The 23,056-nt window shown below is 36.0% G+C and overlaps 1 protein-coding gene across 15 annotated transcripts in view; it reads right to left on the minus strand.

Annotated features, from left to right (window-relative positions):
* MBTD1 (mbt domain containing 1) overlaps positions 1-23,056 on the minus strand; it is a 66,851-nt gene that overhangs the window by 36,063 nt on the left and 7,732 nt on the right. For 13 of the 15 annotated variants that reach the window (XR_013177612.1, XM_077164796.1, XM_077164795.1 and 10 more), the window contains 2 exons: positions 4,777-4,978; positions 162-301 (listed from right to left, as the gene is read on the minus strand). Coding sequence is in view for 14 of the 15 variants with exons in the window: in XM_077164796.1 (XP_077020911.1) it covers positions 162-301; positions 4,777-4,978 (342 nt within the window). In the remaining variant the exon portion in view is untranslated. The remainder of the gene's footprint in view (positions 1-161; positions 302-4,776; positions 4,979-23,056) is intronic. The other 2 variants (XM_077164798.1, XM_077164797.1) reach the window with 1 other exon arrangement.

Consider the following 23,056-nt stretch of genomic DNA (forward strand, 5'->3'; position numbering starts at 1 on the left):
GAAAAAACTGTGGGGCTCACACATAGCCTAAAAATGTGGGGTACAAAAATGATAACTGGTCAACTGGGCAGAGGCGGAGTGCAACAAATCACTATCAAATGACATGTGAACAGTGAAAGCAATAGAAGTAACAGATATAAAGAATAAGAAGGTTTCTGTACCGTTACCTGAAGTCTGGCCAAAATGCTTGCCTTCTTGGAGTTTGATGAATAGCTTCTTGAACACGAAACACTGCAGAATCGCTTTGTTTTAGAGTAAAAAGCATCTCGCACGCCAACCATCCCACACATCTCACATGTAGCTAGTTAACATAATAAAAACACGGTAGTGTAATCATACAGAGAAAATCAACTTTTTACCTAAACAGTTTAATAATTTCTCCAAATATGTAAACATTCTAAAAATGTGCCTTGAAAATTTCTTCTGTCTGCTATAAAATGATGGGGTGGGGGTGGGGGTGGGGGTGGGCCATGGTGGCTCAGCAGGCAGAGTTCTCGCCTGCCTATGCCAAAAAAAAAAAAAAAAAAGAGAAAGTCTACATAAAAGTTTAAGATGAGTATGATGTCAAAGCTAAGAGTTCTAGAAGATTGAACAATTGCCTAAGGCCTGAAATGATTTTAAAAAGAGTCAAAAGACACACAAACAGAAATGAGTTAGGTTCAACTAAAATGTTCTTAGCATTTTCATATACATATATGTAAAATATACATATAGTGAAAGTCTGAAGAGTTTCAGCTGTCAAAAAGATTATAAAATAGGATGAAAACAAGTTCAATATAACCAAAGATTAGTACAAAAGCCACACGAGTCTTCAAAGATAATGCAAAGGTTGGTACCTAGAAAGAGCCAACACTGGAAAAATGCTAAGGACAGTAAGATGGTCCTTTTAAGTTATGTTGTCAGGGAACAAGGATGGTATGGTTTAAACATTGAAACAGGTGCTATATTAACAACCAGTAACAGGGGAAAACAATAGAACTCATATAAATAAGCAAAATGGACAATAATCTGAAAGGCAGAATTATAAGAACAAGGTTCAGAAGAACTGAAGTTTAAAAAAGATAAACAGTAACTAATATAGCAAACAAATGCCTGAATGGGTTCAAGCCTCCACCCAAACGATTACACTGGAGGACTTGCAGTATAACTATTCCATGAAGAATGATTGGAAAAAAAGATAAGGTGCCAGAAAATCAGAGATAAACAATGGTTTTCTAATGGGAGAAAAAAAGTAGTTTTCTACTATAAAAATTGAGAGCCGATTATTAAAAAGGTTTGAAAATGTAACATTTAAATAAAAAATTTATGATTCCAAGGGACAGTGAATCTTTGCCAAGAATTACACAAATCAAATTAGAATTCCCATTATTAAGATGGACTCTCCTTCAGGACAGCGACCTTATTTTGCATTGTTCATCTTTGTAGCTCTATTATTTAAAACAGAGGCTAGTACATAAATAAGCTCCAAGAAACCTTATTTCCTTTTGTGATAAGATTACTAGACTTGGTATATTATAACTAAACCATGGCAAGAGCATATATAAGTTAATTCTCACTAATATATATACTCTTCTCACTAAATCTTATTTGTCAATAAGGACTGAGAAATTTAAACTTAACTAGAAGACACAGATTTTAACTGATTAAACAACCACATCTGGGTCCTGATAAATGGAGTGAAGTCTCTTGACATGGTTTACAGGATTTTGAACCATACCCTCTGGTCTTCAATTTAATAATAAAAAGACTAGAATAGGGATGGGGGGGCCACAATGTTGAAGAGGTGGAGCACAGAATATTTTTCGAGCCATGAAACTAATCTGTATGATACTATAATGGTTGATTGCATGATACCATGCATTTGTCAAAATCCACAGAACTGTACAACAAAAGAATGAACCCTAATGTAAACTATAAACTTTTAAAGTGTAACTAATGTTTCATCAACTATAGCAAATGTACTACACTAATGCAAGATGTTAATAATGGGAGAAACTATGGTGGTGGTGGTGGGGTTTGTACAGGAATGTTGTACTTTCTGTGCAATGTTTTAACTTACTTTTTTTTTTTTTTTTTGCATGGGCAGGCACCGGAAATCAAACCCAGGTCTTCGGCATGGCAGACAAGAATTCTGCCACTAACCCACCATCGCACTGCCCTAGGCAATGTTTTTGTAAACCAAAATCTGCTCTAAAAAAGTGTCTTAACATTGCCCAAAGATCCCTGTAGATTGCGAGAAGGATGAAAGGAGATGGAGGAGTTATAACAGAAAAGACAGGATTTAACAAATGAGTATGACTGCTGAATCACTATATCAATATTTCTTTTAGCATCCAGTGTTTTGGAGTACCAGAAATAAAAATCTGAAATAGTGGAATGGTAATCCATAACAAATTCTGAAATCTGTTCTGTAACTACTTGTTGAAGTGTACTTTGAAAAGTATTGCTTTTTCTTTCTTTTCTTTGTATTTATGTTATATTTCACAATAAAAAGCATTAAAAAAAGTGTCTTGAAAAAGAAGAAAAAAAATATATGCATATAGCTTAATGTAATGCCTGGATACATCCCAGAATACATTAAGCAGAGAATCCTGAAGTAGTGGCAAAATCCCTTGAGGGAGGAGGAAAAAAAAAAAGGAACTATTAAGCTTTGCCACTAGGGAAACCCCTGATACTGTGTCAAACATTAGGGATGCCCAAATCAATAGGCCAACCCTTGATCTTGAGGCTTGCTGTTCTGAAGCTTATGTATGTAGCAGAGAAGCTTGGCCTACCTATAGGTAATGCCTAAGATTTAATTCTGGAGGACCTCTGTTTTCTTTTTCTTCCTCATGCAGAAATGGAGATGTGGCCTCACTCTCCCTAAGCCCAAACTCTGCCAAGTGAAATCACTGCTCTCCCCACCTATGTGGGACATGACATCCAGGGGTGAAAGTCTCCCTGGCAGTGAGGGAGATGACTCCCAGGGATGAGTTTGGCCCTGGCACTGTGGGATCAACAAAGCCATCCTGACCAAAGGGGGAGAAGAAGTGTAACAAATAAGGTTATCAGTGGCTGACAGTGTTCAAACAGAGTTGAGAGATTACTCTGGAGGTCACTCTTATGCAAACTTCAATTATAGACATTGCTATTTATCATAACATGCCAAACCCCAACCAAAACCATTTCAGCCAATCCTAAAGAACACCTCGGGCAATATATAAGATTCTACAAAGGTTCCATACACAAGTGTAACTTTCCAGAAACCTAAAACCGCCAGATGGGCCCGTGGACCAGATAAGTCCTGAAACCTAGAGGGGCCAGCTTCTTCGGAACATCAGATAGGTCCATCACTCTACCCCATATTACTGACAGCCCTTTCCAAGATGAAAAAGTTAGAATGGGCATAACCCAATTACCCCTAAAGAGTGGAAGAAAGATCAAAGGTGATGGTGGAGTTACAGAGAGAAGGTAGGGTTTAACAAACAAGTACGATTACAGAATCATGAAAGTGATATTTCGTTTGGTCTCCAGTATCTTAGAGCAACTAGAAGTAAAAACCTAAAATTGTGGAACTATAACCCATACCAAACTCTGAAATCTGTTCTACAACTAATTGCTGTGATGTGCTTTGGAATTTATTGCTTTTTTTGCATATATGCTGTTTTTAACAAAAAAGAAAAAAAAATCAAATGTGGTGATAAAAAAATATATGTTCCTTCTAGCCTGCAGTATTCTGGAGAGCAAGAAGGATAAATCTGAGATGACAGAATGGTAGACCATGATAAACTCTGGGATCTGTCCTGTAACTACCTGTTGAAGAATGATTTGAAAACTACTGCTTTTTTCTTTCTCTGCTTTGTATATAAGCTATATTATACAATAAAAAAAGTTAAAAAAACAAACAAACCAGCATCTTATTAAAAAAAATGAAAATGAGCACTACTGGCATTTTAGAAGATTATTATGAGGTTACGTAGGTAAATAAAAAGAACTTGTATCATAAGAACTTTTATTAAAGTAGATAACAAAATATTCAAAAAAATTTTTTAGACTAGATTCTACAGACAACATAAAACTGAAAGAACAGAAGACACCACATTCAACACCAGATGGTAAGAGTTAACAATAAAAAATTTCTAAGACTGAAATTTAGTAAGCAAAGTTTACATGGAGGAATTCAAAGGTTTCAGTTATTTGCTAATTCAGTATATTTAGTTAAACTAAAGCAATTGTGGTGGCATGAATAGAAAAAGTGTCCTAAAGGGTTTTCCAGGACACAGGATTTTAAATGTTAAAACCAAAGTAGTTCAGGGAAAATTAGAACACGTTGTCAGCCTATTCTCACGCTTAAATTACTGTTTTAGGTTCTAGGGATCATATTAAAAGGACTGTTAATAATTTGAAATATGCCCAGGAGAAAGCAACTAGTAAATCTATCAATGAAGTCACTGCAATACTGTGAGAAACGGCTGGAGCAACTAGGGCTAGTTAATGTGTTTCAATGTGAAGAGAAGCAAAGGGAAACAGAGAAGAGATGTCATTATAACAAGGATTAGACTTACTCTCTCTCTATATATAGGGAGTATATTTAGCTTTAAAAAGCAAAATTAAGACCAAAGGACAAAGTTAGAGCATGGATAATTTTGGTTCAATATAAAGAACATTCTAACAGAGACATTAAAAAGTAAACTATTGTTGTCAGAAGGGAAATAACAAGAAATAGAATAAAAATGTTACAAAACTTAATCTTTAAATATGAAGTTGTAAAAAAAGGTGGAAGCTGTAAATACTCACCCATACCAGATTTACCATCTGGGTATGTGTAGACTTGTCCATTGTTTTTGATAATTGGGAGATTAGAAGGTAAAGGAGCAACTTCTTCTTCACTCTCCTCAGAGCTGGAGCTGCTACTTGTGTCCTCACTGCAGCTATCATAACCGTCAAACATTCCGAATGAGTCTCTTCTTTTCCTTTCGGGTCGTGAATAATGTTCAGTCTTAAAAGTAGAAGAAATCAGAAATACATGATATAGCCCCCACATATACCTCTAAGACAGGAATGATGATTTTATTTTAAAATGAAGAGCTAAACCTTTGTCTTAAAATGGAGCCCTCCACTTCTATGAGGCACAAATCTATTCTTACCATGTTAGTTAATAACAATTAATAATAATGGAAAGAGCACTGAATGGGGATCAGAAGACCATCAAATAATTCAAGATTTGCCATAAGGTAGGTATATCACTTTTTTATAAAATGTTACTTCTCCTCTATAAAAATCGAGATTAGATCAAGTGAGTTCTTAATTTGCCTTTCATCCCTAAAATTGTAAATTTCTACACTAATTTACATATTCAGAAAATATAGATGTCTTTTTAAAATCAGTGATTTTGAGTGCTACTGTTAAGAGTTTTGGAGGCACTGAGAATTTTTAATTTGAGAGCTAACTTAAAAATATTAACTATTTAAAAAAATTACAGAACACTTCAACATACATAAGCCTATTTTTATTTAACATAAAAAATGGCTACAATTTTCATTAATTATAATAATTTTTTCCCATTAGAAGGAAGACATGTTATCTTCAGTAAATAGTTGTTTCGTGTGTTTCTTCTGAAAGATGTTCCCTTACTTAAGCCACGAACAACAAACAAAAACAATACTGCTACTCCAACCCTGGCAGAAATGAAATCTTAAACTTTGAGTTTAATGAGAAGAAAGCCATAAGAAAATAAGAAATAATAAAGAGAAAAAAAATCAAGACAGCACTAAATCTACAGTAAATTATAACTTAAGAAATGAAAACTATCATGAAGCATCTTTAGTATTTGGCACCTAACTGTTCTGTTTCAGTTAATCATTCTTTGTTATCTTACTTTTGTACACACAATATCTTTTTTTCTAGCTAGTTTTTAACTTTTTTCTAGTATTTCATGACTAACAACAAAGCTGAGCCCTGTTGTCCAAGGCTTGATAAGAGAAAACCATTCAAATACATCTCTTAGTTTTATAGGATAAATGCTGTCAATTCCAGGTATGATAGCACTGTCCAAAGTTTGATAAGACAAAACTGCCCAAATATATCTCTTGCTTTATGGAATAAATCGAGAATATTGGTCATTTTCAGGTATCTGAACATTAAATATTTGCATGGAGACAGGAAATTGATTTTCATTTATTTCAATTTTGTTGCTATATAAGCAACAAAACTGGTTTGTTAACCCATTACACTGGAAATATATATCTAAATAATACTGTTTCTCAAAGAAGTCCCCTTGGTAGTTTCCATATATACTCTAATAACACTACCACAACCCTAAACCCTTTTTTAGTAGGCTTTTTCAGAACTCTCTTTCAGACCCAATCTCAAAAGAAAAAGCTATTGTTTGTTGTCTCGTAAAAATTACTGCTCCAACCCTCAACAGTTTTTCCTAGCTGGATCACTCATTATTCACTAGATTTGGTTCTAACATTTAGCTATTTCTATACATCAAATGTATCATCAAAAGATCAAAATTTGCTGTCACCTATTTCTTCACAGAAGATGCACAAATGGTCAAAAAGCATGTGAAAAGATACTCAACATCATTAGCGATTAGGGAAATGCATATCAAAAGCAGAGTGAGATGCTACCCCACACCTATGAGGATGGCTAAAACAAAAAAGATAGATGACAAGAAGTGGGGCGAGAATGTGAAAAAATCAGAACCCTTGTACAGTGCTGATGGTAAAGTAAAATGGTTCAGCTACAGTGGAACAGTTTGGTGGTTCCTCAAAAAGTTAAACACAGAATTACTGTATGACCCAGTACTTCTACTCCTAGAAATATGCCCTAAAGAACTGTAAACTCAAACAAAACCTTGGACACAAATATTCATAGCAGCACTTTCCACAATATGTCCATTAACAGATGAACAGACAAATTGTGGTACATACATACATATAACAGCCATTGGGGAAAAGTAGGGGTGCCTATGCGCTACAATACAGATGAATCTTGAGAATGTTGTACTGGGTGGGAGAGGCTAGACATAGGATGTAATGTGTTGCTGATTCAATTTATACGGAATGTTCAGAACAGGTAAATCCACTGGGGCTGGAGACAAAGGTAGATTGGAGGTTGCCAGGTACTGAGAGTATGGGTGGTAGTGGAATGCAGAGTGGTTGCTTAATGGGTAAAGGACTTTACTCTGGAGTGACAGAGATGTATGGAGCTCAACTGGGTATTTGGGTGGTGGCTATTGCACTATATATATATATATATATATTTTAAATATAACAACATAGAAACACGAACATTCTTACCATATGATCATTCTATTCTTGGTGTATAATCAATAACTCTCAATATCATCACATAGTTGCAAATTCATCACCATGATCATTTCTTAGAACATTTGCATCAATTCAGAAAAAGAAATAAAAAGAAAAAAACTCACACATACCATACATACCCCTTACCCCTCCCTCTCACTGACCGCTAATATTTCCATCTACTGATATATTTTAGCCTTTGTTTCCCCTATTTTTTTCTTATACCCTTTATCACTCCCTTTCATTGATCACTAGCATTTCAATCTACTACATTTATTTTAACACTTGTTCCCCCATTATTTATTTATTTTTAATCCATATGTTTTACTCATCTGCCCACACTGTTGATAAAAGGAGCATCAGGCAGAAGGTTTTCATAATCACACAGTCACACATATTATACAATCATCTTCAAAAAGTGACTACTGGAACACAGCTCTACATTTTCAACACTTCCCTCTAGCCTCTCCAATACATCTTAATTAAAAAGGTGATATCTATATAATGCGTAAGAATAACCTCCAGGAGGTTATTCTCTCTCAGTCATTGACACTTAGTCTCATTTCTCTCTTCCCCCTTTTGGTCTAGAAGGTTTTCTCAATCATTTGATGCTGAGTCCCAGCTCATTCTAGGATTTCTGTCCCACACTGCCAGGAGGTTTACACCTGTGGGTGTCATGTACCACACAAAGAGGGGGAGGACAGTGAGTTTGCTTGTTCTGTTGGCTGAGAGAGGCCACATCTGAGCAACAAGAGGTTCTCTGGGGGTGACTCTTAGGCCCAATTTTAAGTAGGCTTAGCCTATCCTTTGTTGAGATAAGTTTCATATGAACAAATCCCAAGATTGAGGGCTCAGCCTATTGCTTTGGTTGTCCCCACTGCTTGTGAGAGTAACAGGAATTCTCCACATGGAGAAGCTGAATTTTCCCCCTTTCTCATCATTTCCCAAGGGGACTTTGTTGCACAATATTTTGAGCGTACTAGGTACTAATACCTAGTTTAATTTAAAGTGATTACTTTTATGTTGTATGAATTTGATCTCTATTAAGAAGTGTGCTATCCACTCAAAAGACTTAAAAATTAAGGCTGTGAAGGTATTACCAAAAAAAAGTCTTAACATTTTGAACTGATATGTTACTATAAGGTGGCAGGGAATGGGACAAATCTTATTTTGATGTAATATAATGTGGTGCTAAGAACACAGAAGTCTGATAGTCATAGATTTGAGACTCAGCTTTGCTATTTAGAAGTTGTGAACTTAGGACAAGTAATGATTTTCTTCTCTAATTTATTCAACATTCAACAACTACTGAGCATTTGTATGTCTCACAGTAACGGAGGCTAAAGATACAGTTGTATACAAAGCAGAAAAGGCTATAGTCTAACGGGGGAAGAGAACAATAATTTCAGACAGGGTGGTGATGAATACACAACTATGTGATGATATTGTGAGCCACTGATTGTACACCATTGTGCTGGTTTGAAAGGATGTATGGACCCTAGAAAAGCCATGTTTTAATTAAAATCCCATTTCATAAAGGTAGAATAATCCCTAGTCAATACAGTATGTTTGAAGCTGTAATCAGATCATCTCCCTGGAGATGTGATTTAATCAAGAGTGGTTGTTAAGCTGGATTAGATGACGACATGTCTCCAACCATCTGGGTGGGTCTTAAGAAGTTTCTGGAGTCCTATAAAAGAGGAAACATTTTGGAGAATGAGAGCAATTCAGAGAGAGCCAGAGAAGAATGACATAGCCACAAGAGCCCACAAGCCAGCGACCTTTGGAGATGAAGAAGGAAAACGCCTCCCAGGGAGCTTCACGAAACAGGAAGCCAGGAGAGAAAGCTAGCAGATGATACCTTCTTTGCCATGTACCCTTCTAGCCGAGAGAAACCGTGACTGTGTTCACCATGTGCCTTTGGATAAGAAAGAGACCCTGAACTTCATTGGCCTTCTTGAATCAAGGTATCTTTCCCGGGATACCTTTGATTGGACATTTCTATATGGGACATTATCTCGGCCTTAGAACTGTAAACTTGCAACTTATTAAATTCCCCTCTTTAAAAGCCATTCTGTTGTGGTATATTGCATTCCAGCAGCTAGCAAGCTAGAACAACCATGTATAGAATGTTTTTATGTTAAGAATATTCGTTTGTTTGTTGTGTACAATAAAATATTAAAATAAAATAGAATTTCAGACAGGGATAAATGTGAGGAATAAAACCAAACAGGGTTCTATGAAAACAGAGTAAGTACGGCAGGGCAATCAACTGAGATTCAGTGGTGAGAAAAGATCTTGAAGACCACACTAGGCAGTCATTTGAGTTCCTGGTGCTGGAATGTTCTAGGTAGAGAAAAAAACAAGACTAACACTTGCAGGTTGGAATAAACTGGGGTTTTAAAGGAACAAGAAGGCCAGTGCGGCTGGTGCTGAATGAGAGAGGTATGACAACTGAGTTCAGAGGAGGGCTGGGAGTGGCTAGACCATGAGCGTCCTTACAGGCGAGGGACTGAGCCTTCCTTTCTTGAGAGCAATGGGAAGACAGTATGAAACCACTTACCGCAGTGCTTGGTATACACACTTAATAAACACTGACTAGAGTTCTAAATTCTAATAAACTCATAGAGCCTACCTCCATGCAGAGGTGACCTATACCTATAGCTTTCACAGAAAAGCATCCACTTTACAGCAAGATGTATCAGTAGCTAAGGTATATTTATTGACTCTTACAATCCAGAATATCTTATTCTGCCTCTACTTGTCCAGTACAAACCTTGAATTTTCAGGGGAATCATTATTACACAAATCTTGATTTCAATAATTATAGGCTGTTAATATATAAAAAGAACCAAAGTCAAATAAATTTGGAGACTCCCCTCATTTCAAGGCCTCTTAGAACTTTACTATGCTTATGAACATTATGAGGATTAAAGAGGACAGTAGAATATGGATCGTCTCTAAAATTTTTTAAAATTTTGATTGTGGTAACATATAAAATTTCCCATTTTAACCATTTTCAAAGTACACAATTCACCTGCATTAATTACATTCATAATATTGTTCTATCAACACCATTCATTACTGAAGCCTTTCTATTACCCCAACCAGAAACTCTGTACCCATAAATCATTAACTTCCTATCCCCATGCCCCCTAAGTAACCTATCCTCTTTCTGTCTCTCTCACTTTGTATATCCTAGTTATCTGATAAAAGTGCATTCATACAATATCTATCTTTTCATTTCTGGCTTATTTTACCCAACATGACGCTTCGAGGGTCATCCATGTTGTAGCATACAGCAGAACCTCATTCAGTTTTATGGCTGAGTAATATTTCATTGTTATGTATACACAATTTTTTTTATCCATTCATCCGCTGACAGACACTAAGGGTGCTTACACCTTTTGGTTATTTCATCTAATCAGTGAACACTGGTATACAATTATCTGTTCGAGTCTCTCCTTTCAACTCTTTTGAGTATATACCAAGAAGTAGGATTGCTAGGTCATACGGTAATTTCATGTCTAATTTTTTTAAGATCTGTTCAATTGTTTCCCACAGTGGTCATATCATTTTACATTCTCACTAACAATGTATGAACGTTCCTACTTCTTCACATTCTTTTCAACACTTGTTATTTTCTATTTCTTTAATAATAGTCATCCTACTGAGTGTTGAAGTGATACCACATTGTGGTTTTGATTTGCATTTCTCTAATGGCTGATGATGTTCAGTATCTTTTCAAGTGCTTCTTGGCCAATCATATATCTTCTTTGGAGAAATGTCTTTTCAAATCCCTGGTCCATGTTTCTATTGGTCAGTGTGGTGGCTTAAAGTTATGTACCCTAGAAAAATATGTTTTTTACCTTAATCCATTTCTTTGGGTGTGAATACATTGTAAATAGGACCTTTTGGTGAGGTTATTTTTAGCTAAGGTGTGGCCAACTGAATCAGGATGGGCCTTAATCTTATTACTGGAAGGCTTATGGAGAAGCCATTGGAAAAGTAAGAAGCTAGAAGCCTACGAAACCTGGAAGAGAAGGGAGAAGCCAGAAGAGACTACTGGTGCACTGCTATGGGACAGAAAAGCTGAGAAATCCCATTGTCATAGCACAGAAAAGCTGGCCAGCAGTCAGCCCCAGAACACCACAGTCTTCAGGGAGAAAGCACTGCCCTTCTGATACCTTGATTTTGGACTTCTCCTAACCTCAAAACTGTAAGCCAATAAATTCCCAATGTTTAAGCTAAAGGACTGCATGGTATTTGTTTTAGCAGCTGGGAAACAAAAATAGGTAGTTTGTCTTTTTGTTGTTGATCTGGAGGAGTTCTTTAAATACTCTGTATGTTAAATCCTTATTAGATACAGGCTCCAATATTTTGTCCCAGTCTGTAAAATGTCTTCACATTCTTGATAACATCTTTTGAAACACATTAAGTTTTATTTATTTATTTTTAATTTTTAAACTTTACAGTATAGTATAACATATATACAAAGCAAAGAAATAAAAAAGCAACAGTTTTCAAAGCACTCTTCAAAAACTGGTTACAGGATAGATCCCAGAGTTTGTCATGGGCTACCATACGATCCTCTCATATTTCTCCTTCTACCTGCTCCAGAATATAGGAGGCCAGAGGGCTTAAATACTTTATCATCACAATCAACTTTTTTTTTCCTTCTTTTTTTGGTGAACAATAACATGGATACAAAAAAGCTACAGATTTCCCAGTACAGCACCACAATTAGTTGGAGAATATATTTCAGACTTTAACATGGATTATAACTTCACAATTTTAGGTTTTTACTTCTAACTGCTATAAAATACTAGAGACTAAAAGATTTTATCAATTTAATGATTCAGCGTTCATATTCAGTTGTTAAGGCCTATCTACTATGTATAATTTCACCATCACCTTTGATCTTTCCATACCTCTCACTGGGGTTGTTTGGGCTATGGCAATCCTAAATTTTTGATATTGGAAGGGTCTGTCACTGATATGGGGTAGGGAGATGGAACTATCTGATGTTCTGGAGAGGCTGGGCTAGGTTTCAGGACTTATCTGGACCAGGGACCCATCTGGAGGTTGTAGGTCTCTGACAAGTTACTCTAGTGCCTGGAACCCTTGTGGAATCTTATAAATTGCCCTAGGTGCTCTTTAGGATTGGCGGGAATGGTCCTGGTTGGGGGTTGGTAAATTTTGATGAAGTCTAATTTATCTTTTTCTTTTGTTGATTCTACTTTTGGTGCAGTCTAATAACCCATTGCCTGATACAAGGTCCTAAAGATATTTCCCTATGTTTTTTTATATGAGTTTCATAGTTTTAGCTCTTATATTTAGGTTGGTGATCCATTTTGAGTTAATTTTTGCATAGGTGATGATGTTATTTTGATCATCCAAAGTGCTGTCCTGTATTTTTGCAATCAATAAGCAATGTTGGGGACTGTGGTAGGTTAAACCCTAATTAAGACTAGACATGCTCATTTCTTAATCTTAATCCATATCCCTATGGGGCGCGAACCCATTGTAAAAGGACCTTCTGAAGATGTTAGTCTTAGTGAAAATGTTGTGAGCTAATCAGGGTGGGTCTTAATCTGGATTCCTGGAAGCCATGTAAAGAGAAAGCCACAGGAAGGAGTCAAAAGCAGGAAATGAGTGGAAGCCAGAAGAGAAAGCAGAGGACATCACTATGTGATGGGAAAGCCAAGGAACCCAGTGCCAGAATGCTACTAAGGAAGTAAGACTTCTAGCTTCCAAAACCACAAGACAATACATTTCTACTGTTTAGGTCAACTGCTTGTGTGGTATTTGTCATAGCAGCTTGAATGGCTGCAACACAGACATAACTAAAACATGCAAATATCCTGTTTCTCATTGAAATCCTCCTTAATTTAACATCCTATGTTAATTCTTGCCAAGCCAAACATTACTGCAAAGGTTGCAAAATAATGACTTTCCAACTCCAGCACTCCCTCCACATTTATCAGTCAGCAAGAAATTCTCCCATTCACTTATTCATTGGAAATATGAAGTTATTGACTCCTATTTTTTTCAATGGCTGTTAAGTCATTATTCTTAATTATTTGGGGACTCAAATTGTCCTAGGTTTGTCCAGGAGGACCACTTAATCTTGATCCTGTGTCCTTCTGCATGCCCCCACCAATTTGTGAGCACTTCCTTTGGCACATCAAGATATTTCATGCTCACTTTACACCTATGCTGCTCTAGTCATGCAGTCAAACCATTTCTCCAACGAGCTCAAGTCCTTTAAGTGGGGATTACTGGTATTAAAAGTCAGGAACTGTGTGATTAGGGTATTTTTACAGTGGGTCATTCTTTTTCTTTTGGTGAATGGTATGGTCATATCTTTTTCCTGTAAGGGTTCTTGGCATTCAATTTTTTCCAAAGTTTTTTGAATTCAGGAATAATAACCTTTATTTGTGAAATCTGGCAAGTTTTGGTTTTGCTCATGGACTTGTTTTACTAAGCAATTAAATTTTTTTTTTTACAAAGTAAAATCTATCAATTTCTTTCACTGAACTTTGTGACTCGTAGCTAAAAAACTTTCCTTAAACCATGGTATAGAGAAATTCACTCATGTTTTCTCCTGTTTGTACAATTTAATATTTTTATATTTAGGTTTGTTTTTATGTATGGTGTGACGAATGGATCTATCACGAGCTTTTTCCAAATGGCTACCTAGTTCTCCCAATACCCTTTTATAAAATGTCCATCTTTGTCTCAGTGAATTTAAAATGCCATTTGAAGTACCAGATATCCTTATGTAGCTGGGTACATTTTGGGACTTGATACTATTTCATAGGTTTGACAATTCATGTGCTAACATCAGGCTTTATAATTATAGAGCCCTTTTAATATGTTTTTATATCTAGCAGGGCTGTACCCCCTCATAGATCTTCCTTTTGAAGGTTTTCCTAAATATTTTTGCAAGTGTATTTTTCCCAAATGAACGTCAGTAATAACAAGTACAGCACTATAAAAAAAATAATGGCCTTTTTATTTGGAGCTCATTAAATTAATTAATTTAGGAAGAACTGACATCTTGATCCTGAAAGAACAAAGAATGTCTCTATTTGTTTCAGTCTATCTTGTGTCTTCCAGGAATGCTTTGCAGTTTTCTTCATAACAGGATTTTAACATTTCTTGTTAAAAGCAAGTCTTTAGGAATTTAAGTTCTTCTAAATCTTTTTTTGTTGCTATTGTAAATATTTAACTTCTTTTTAAATGTTGTCTGGTTATTTTGTGAGTACGTGAAGATTAATTATTTTATATCCTCTTGTCTTGCTGAATTATTTTGAGATAGTTAATCCTCGATTTTTTTAAGGACTTTCTAGACACACTACCAGGTCATTGGCACAGATACTTTTACTTCTTCTTTTCCCATTATTAATGCCTCTAATTGTTTTCTCTTGTCTAAATGTATTGGCCAATACTTTCAGTGTAATGTTAAATAGGGGAGATAGTGAGCATTTTTACTTTGTTCCTTATCTTAGTGCTTCCTTATTAAGTACAATGCTTAAGTTAGGATTAAGGTGTCACATACATGTATGTATGCACGTGTATGTGTGTATAAAAAATATCCATTCATTCCTGGCGTCTAAGAAGTTATTAGAAATAGGTGTTGAATTTTGTTATGGACTTTTTCAGCATATAGGAAGAGACTGTGCTTTTATTCCATAGATCTATTAATAATAGTGCATTATACCAAAAGATTTCCAATACTGAATTATCCTAACATTCTTAGAATAAACCTCATTTCATTAGTGTTATTATCTTATAATGGTGATGGAGACTGAAGAATATTTTTAAGATTTTACACTGATATCCATAAGTAATATTTATTTGTAATTTTCATTTCTTTGGTGCTACCTTTATCAGTTTTAGAAATCAGTATTAATCTTGCTTTTTAAGAATTAGGCAGTTTTTCTTCATTTTCTGTTTTTTAAAAATTCACATGGCATTGGGACTATCTGATTGGCAGAATTCCCCTGTGAAACCAACCACCTAAGGCTGGTGTTTTGTGGGATAGTTCTTCATAACTTTGTTTTCCTGCTATGGAAATTAGTCTAAGTTTTCTATGTCTAATGGGTCAAATTTATTAAACTGTATTTTCCTAAGAAATTATCTATTTCTTCTAGGTTTTCAAATTTATTTGCACAGAGCTAGGTAAAAGTAGTTTTCTATGATTTTAAAAATTGCTTGGTCAAAGTTTCTTCCTCTTTGTCTTATTTTGTATATTTCTGTTTTCTTCTTTTCCTCTTGTTTAGCCAGTGACTTATTTTATTTTTCTCAGAAGTCCAGGATTGAGCCATTAAATTGACATATTGTTTTCTGTTCCTTTTCAATTTCTATTCTTATCTCTATTATTATATTTTTTGTTTTCTTTTGGTTTACTGTATTGTTCTTTTCTTTCCTGAGTTGGGAATTTATTTATTTTCATCAATATAGGTGCTTACGCTATCAGTTTTCCTCTGCTCACTGCTTCTACATAATTCACAGGTTCTAATAGGCAGTATTTCCATCATTTCTCACAAATTGCAATTTTGTATGTATTTCTCCTCTTACCCAAGAGTTGTTTAATAAGGTTTTCTTTTAATTGTGATAAAATTTTAAATGCATAAGGAGATAGATCTTTTTTGTCACACTAGAAAGATCTTGTGTCCTTTCCTAATCTACAGTTCCCATCTTCTGCTGGAAACTGATATGACTTGTATGACCACAAATCAGTTTTTCATATATTTAGAAATTATATAAGTTAAATTGAACTATGGTTTTTGTCTGGTAACTCTCGCTCAGCATACTCTTTAAAATTCATCCATGTTATTGCATATGAGTGGTTCATGGCTTTTTATTGTTGAATATTTTACTTTATCAATACATCAGTTTATCTGTTCTCCTTTTTCAGATTTTACTATGAATTAAGCTACTATGAACATTATTGTATAAGGCTTGCTATCAATATATAATAAAAGGTTTCTCAATTTCAAGTAGAAGAACTCTTGATTTTTGGTTTTGTTTTTAATTTCTTGTTTTCCTGTATGGGACCTGCTGTTATTTTCCTTGTACCCTAATACGTGACCAATTTTTTTGTGTATGCTTGAGAGTATATTTTACTACTAAGATTTCACATTTTCCTTATACCCATTACAATATGTGATCAATTTTTTTCAGTATGCTTGAGGGTATATTCTCTATTATTAAGATTTCACTGATGGTACATGTCCTGAAGATCTACCTTGTTGATATCTTTTATACCTGTATTTTTTGTCCACTAAGCCTATTTTGTACTCAGTCTCTTCATTTCTCCTTGTATTTCCTTGTTTATGGAAATGCAACACAGTGGGTGACTGTGTTATTTGTTGCATTTACGTTTAAAGGTATGAACTGAGGCTTTTAGCATTATAAACTCTTTTCTCTGTCTCATTAATGATTTTTTTTAATGCATTTTGTTTTGTTTTTTGTTTTTTTGTTTTTGCACGGGCAGGCACCCAGAATTGAACCTGGGTCTCAGGCATGGCAGGCAAGAACTCTGTCACTGAGCCACCGTGGCCTGCCCTCATTAAGGATTTTGGTTGACTAGAAATTATAATTTGGCATTACCATTACCTATCCTGTTTTTTTAGTTTCCATTTACCTGCTGTATCTTTTGTCCAACCCTTTATTTTTAGCCTTTTGAACCACTGTTTTAGGAGGGCCTTTTGTGTATGTTATAAAGTTGGGTTTTGATTCTACAGCCAATTTGAAATCTTTTTAATTGGCGAGGTAAACTTTATTATTGAAATGATTTATGTTTTATCTCAAACCTGTTATATTTTATAATTTCCTTGTAATAAACACCTATCATGCTCCCCAACCCTGTCCTTGATACTTTGCTCTTTTAAAGGTTTCTTTCAGTATTCTGGAAGATTTGCATTTTTTCCCACTGCTCACATTTGTATTAATATCTTTATATTACCTGGTCTCTCTTTTTTAAAAGTAAACTTCTGGACTTTAAATGGTATCCTTCATAACACCTATACTACAGTCAATAATCTTATTCTAGTTTCCTCTTTTCTTTCTCCTTCTTCCTCCCATATTTTTAAATAGTATTCTTTCTACTTTGTCAGAACACATAGCCTTTTACCTACGTTTGTCCCTACTCTCGGTTTTAATCCTAGCCCATGTATTTACGAAATACTCACTGTCATAATTCTCTCTCTCTCTCTCTCTTTTTTTTTTTTTGACAAGGGTAGGCTCTGGGAATTGAACCCAGGTCTCCAGTGTGGTGGGAAAGAATTCTGCCACTGAGCTACCATTGAACCACCCTGTCGTAATTCTTTTGAAGAAGTTTTCCAAACATTTCTTTTAGATGAAGTTCCTCCTTTAGTATTTCTTAAGAAGGGCTTGCAAGTACAGTATTACCCAGGTTCTTTCATGTTTAAAACTGTTCCTCTATAGTTTTGATACTTTAGAACAATTAGTTGGATGTAAAATTCTTGGTTAGCAGTTTTTTCCATTACACTGCTTCACTGCTGTCTTGCTGTATATGTTCCTTTTGAAAAAATGTGTTATCAGTGTAATTATCTTGCCCTTCTAAGTTACTTCATCTGAGAATTTTTTCTGTATCTTTAAAGTCATATAGCTTTACTAGAATATGTCCCGGAGTTTACTAGGATATCTCTGCATCTTTCTGGTATGAATTTTCAAAGTATGGATTCAGTTGAGTTCCTTTACTTCCAGAAAGTTTTCTTCAAGTATAGTTTAAATATTAGCTCTTCTATAACTAATAGAAGATCCTTCCTCAGGGATCGCAATTACATTGTTAGACCTTTTGACTTATTGTTCTAGTTTGCTAGCTGCCAGAATGCAATATACCAGAAACGGAATGGGTTTTAAAAGGGAGAATTTAATGAGTTGCTAGCTTACAGTTCCAAGGCCGAGAAAAAGTCCCAATTAAAAAAAGTCCATAGACATGTCCAATTTAAGGCATCCGGAGAATGACACCTTGGTTCAAGAAGGCCAACGACATTCAACGTTTCTCTCTCAGCTGGTAGGGCGCATGGCGAACATGGAGGCGTCTGCTGGCTTTCAAGTGGCTCTACCAAAAAGGGACTCTCTCCAAAATGTTTCCTCTTTTAAAGGATTCCAGTAAGCAACTCCACCTTCAGTAGGTGGAGACACACCTCCATGGAGATCATCTAATCAAAAGTTACCACCCACAATTGGGTAGGTCACATCTTCATGGAAACAATCAAAATGCTCCCACCCAGCAATACTGAATGAGGATTAAAGGGCACGGCTTTTTTGGGGTCTACCAACTCAGACCAGCACATTCCACCCTCTGGACCCCCAAAACACATGCTCTTTCCAAATGCAAAATACATTCATTCCATAACAATATCAGAAAATCTTAAACTTTTCAGTAGCAATACAAATAAAGTACAAAATTAGAGACAGTATAAAATCTCATCGAGTCAGTTACAGGCATGGTCTGTCCTAAGGCAAAATTTTCTCCATTTACTCTGGACCTTTGAAAACTCATAACAAGTTATTTGCTACCAACATACAAAGGAGGAACATTCATAGGATACATATACACATTTCCACAGGCGGAAGGAACACAGAGGTCACAGGAACCATACAGTTCCGAAAACCTGCAGGGCAAAATCCATTAGATTTCAAAGTCTGAGAGTCATTTATCCTCAGGGGTTTAGAAAGCCGCAGTCCCACCCTTTCCAAGGGCCTACACAGAGACCTGCCTCTCTCCGAATACAATCCTGGAGGACGTTGGGGAGACCACTTTTTTCTTGGCTCCATCCTCTCCAAGCATTGGGGCTGCACCCAGGCTTCTCTGTCATCTTCGGGGCACACACTCAACCCCTCCATGTGGTGGCAGCCAGGCTCTTTCCAAACCCCAAAAATGTGCTTCACCCTCTCCAAGGCCTGAGGCCATATGACTCTTCCACTGCAGTGAGGTGGAAGGCCCATCCTCTGCCTGTGCGGCAAACTCACCCTCTCCATAGGCTTGGGTGGGTCCACTCTTCTGGCCTGAGCCTTCTTGACTTCAGACCTCAGCCTCCATGGTTTTGCCTCTGAAGTTATTTTTCCTCCAATGTGTCCCTTCTCTGAACCCCCCCAGTCCAGACTGGCAGCAGCTGTATTTATACAGGTCCCACAGCACTTTCATTGGCTTTTTATGCAGTAGCCTCGGATCATGCCCATCAGACATAAGGAGTTTCTACAAATCCTTCCTGGATAATTCTATGCCCAATCCTGGCTTTCTCTGAAATGGCTGACTGGTTTCACATTTGGCCAACTTCTCATGTGGGGCACTGTTCTATGGGGTCTCCCTTTCTGGAGGCCCGGAATTTTCCAGAACTTCAATTTCTGGTTTCTTTGTAACCAAGAGTTCAGGTCTCAGCTTATCTATTTCCTGTTGCATTTCACTATAAGCTGCAAGGAGGAACCAGGCTGCACTTTTGACATTTAATTTGAAGATCTCCTCTGCTAAATATCCAAGTTCATGGCTTTTAAAATCTGCCTTCCAGCCAAAGCCACTAGTCAACTTTGCCAGATTACCTGCCATTTTAAAACAAGGATTGCCTTCCTTCCAGTCTGTAATGACACGTCTCATTTCTGTCTAAGACTTTCTCAGAAGTGTCTTTAGAGTCCACATTTCTACCAACAGGCTTTTCAAAGCATTCTAGGCCTTCTCTATCAAGCTTCTCACAACTTCTCTAGATTCTTCCCCTTATCCATTTAAAAAGTCTTTCCAATATGTTTGGTATTTGCAAACTGCAGTAGCATCCCACTCCTGGTACCAAAATCTGTTCTAGTTTGCTAGCTACCAGAATGCAATATACCAGAAACGGAATGGGTTTTAAAAGGGGGAATTTAATGAGTTGCTAGTTTACAGTTCCAAGGCCGAGAAAAAGTCCCAATTAAAACAAGTCTGTAGACATGCCCAATTTAAGGCATCTGGAGAACGATACCTTGGTTCAAGAAGGCCAAAGACATTCAACGTTTCTCTCTCAGCTGGTAGGGCACATGGTGAACAGGGCGGCATCTGCTGGCTTTCACATGGGTCTACCTAAAAGGGACTCTCTCCAAAATGTTTCCTCTTTTAAAGGATTCCAGTAAGCAACTCCACCTTCAGTAGGTGGAGACACACCTCCATGGAGATCATCTAATCAAAAGTTACCACCCACAATTGGGTAGGTCACATCTTCATGGAAACAATCAAAATGCTCCCACCCAGCAGTATTGAATGAGGATTAAAGGGCATGGCTTTTCTGGGGTCCACCACAGACTCAAACCAGCACACTTAGCTTACATTGCAATAATTTTGTCAATTAAAAAAAATTATATTCTCTTGGTTGTTCCTCTGCTTTTTTCAATGTCCTTTATTAAATTTGCACTTAATCTATTGTCCCTTGGGATCCTTGTACTTTAGTCTTCATTTCTGTTAAGATCTTATTTTCTACTTTTTTTCCTGAATGCAATCACTTCAGTTCATTTCTGCCTTTTTTTTTGCTCCTTTCTGTCCTTAGTTTTGTAATTCAACTATTATTAATTTTCTCCTATCTCCAAATAATGATTTGGGGATATTTAACTTCACTTAGGGTATTGTGTCAGTTTTCTTCTACTTTGAGTTTTTCTTCTTTTTGACGTGGGGATTTGAAATGTTTTGATTCACATTTTCTTTTCTTTTTTTTTCAAATTCCCTTAGAAAATTTCAGTATGGGCCATAGCACGTTCTATTTGATTATGGTCCGCTTATATCTATTTCCTTTGATTTCATGGGCAGGGTTTCTTGTTCACTAACACCCTCCTCCCTTTAGTTTCTCTTTCTTTTCTGTAGGGTCCATATTTTTTTCTTCTTCTTTTTCTCCATTGCCATGTCTCCAAAGGACAGACCACTTCTTCCTATGAAGCAATGCTTATTTAATGCTGCCTAGACCTGCTTACTTTTAAGTTCTTCTTTAAAGTTCATCCTGTGAACTACGAAATTTGAGGATCTGTGTTCAATATTATGGAACTGAGTGTTGTATTTTCTCTTTCTAGTGATTTTTTTCATGCACCTAAAGCCCTCCATATCCCTCTACTTCTTCAGGGAATCTTTTATGCTGTTCTCTCCTACTCTTCACAGTCACAGGAATGGGCAAAAGGAGCTCTTACAGTTTCGTTTATTTCACTACTTACAGGTCATCTGAAAGTTTTGGTACCGTTTCTTAGTAACACTAAAGGGATGGGTGTGTGTGATTTATATGTATTCCCTGTTGATTTTACAGAGTTTTTTAGGGGAGGAAATGAGTGAGGTAATAGAAATCAAGATGTTGTTATTATCCTCCAGATCTGAAAGTCTACAGATAAATACTTGAGTAGTATATTAAAATATATAATCTCAGAAATACTTTTTTTTTTCTCAAACACTTCACCTATCTTCATTGGATTCACTTTTTGTATAATCTAATGACTTTCCAGAGTAAATTATGTTTGTTTTCACCAAATTTGCCTTGGAAACACATCTTGTTTTGTAGGAGTTTATCTGTAATTTCTATAGTAACTTCCTACTGAACTGTTTTTGTTAGTGATTTGTAAAAGGTTTGTTTCCTTATTACAACTAATATTTATAAATGCTTAATATGTACCTGGAACATTCTACAAACTTAAAGTTCAGTAATTTATTCACTCTTTAACAATAATTATTACTCCCATTTTACAGTTGAGGAAGCAGAGGCCCAGACAGGCTAGACAACTTGCTCAAGGTTATACATCTGCAATGAACATTAAAACATGAATTCAGGGCATAAGCTTAAATCTCTCTTAAATTTGAGTCTCCTTTTTTTCTTAATATTGGTTTTGTCAGCTAATTTTTGTCAAGCATCAAATAACAAAGAAGACTGTTTCAGGTAATATGTCTTCAATACTTCGGTCTTCAAAATAAAACAACTGAAAGATCAGATAACTATTCAAGGTCTTGAATATAAAACAATGGAATAATTGTAGGTGGGAAAACCTTGCTTATCTGGGCATATATGGTAACTCTTTACCCACCAAAAGAGAAGTCAACATATAATGTCTAAAAGCCTAAAGTTAAATGAGTTCATATAAGCGTCATACTTTGGTTAAAGTACAAGTTAATTTTTTTTTATTACATGGGAAGGCACCAGGAAACAAACCTGGGTCTCTGGCATGGCAGGCAAGAACTCTGCCACTGAGCCACTGTGGCCCACCCAGTAAAAGTTAATTTTATAAAGTACATTCTTTACCTTTTGTTCATTTATCAGACCTTAAAAATGAAAGACATTGATAATATCCTACATCACAAACTACAGATGTGCCCAATTATATGCTTGGTAGGAATGTAAATTTATTCTACTTTTTTAGAAAGCAATTTGGCATTACTTTATAAAACTGTAAATGAGTCTTTTTGACCTGGTAATTCCTCTTTGAGGAGTCTGTCCTTCTGAAATATTCACACAAGGACACAAGAATGTATGTTGAAGGATATTTCTTGCAGCAATAGCCCCATAGTGAAAAACTGGAGACAATCAAATATTAAGTAATGTAATTACTGGCAAGAGGTAAAATACTGAGTAAAAAAGTAAATCATACAACATGCACAGCATGAGTTTTTATCAAAAGAAACAATATACATGAACACATGCACATACTGATATATCTACATTTATATGTGTATTCAGAAAGGTCCTAGAAGGACTAGCTAAACTATTAACAGTGTGGAGTGGAATGGGGAA

Source organism: Tamandua tetradactyla, chromosome 6 (assembly GCF_023851605.1).
Source record: "Tamandua tetradactyla isolate mTamTet1 chromosome 6, mTamTet1.pri, whole genome shotgun sequence".
Lineage (NCBI taxonomy): Eukaryota > Metazoa > Chordata > Mammalia > Pilosa > Myrmecophagidae > Tamandua > Tamandua tetradactyla.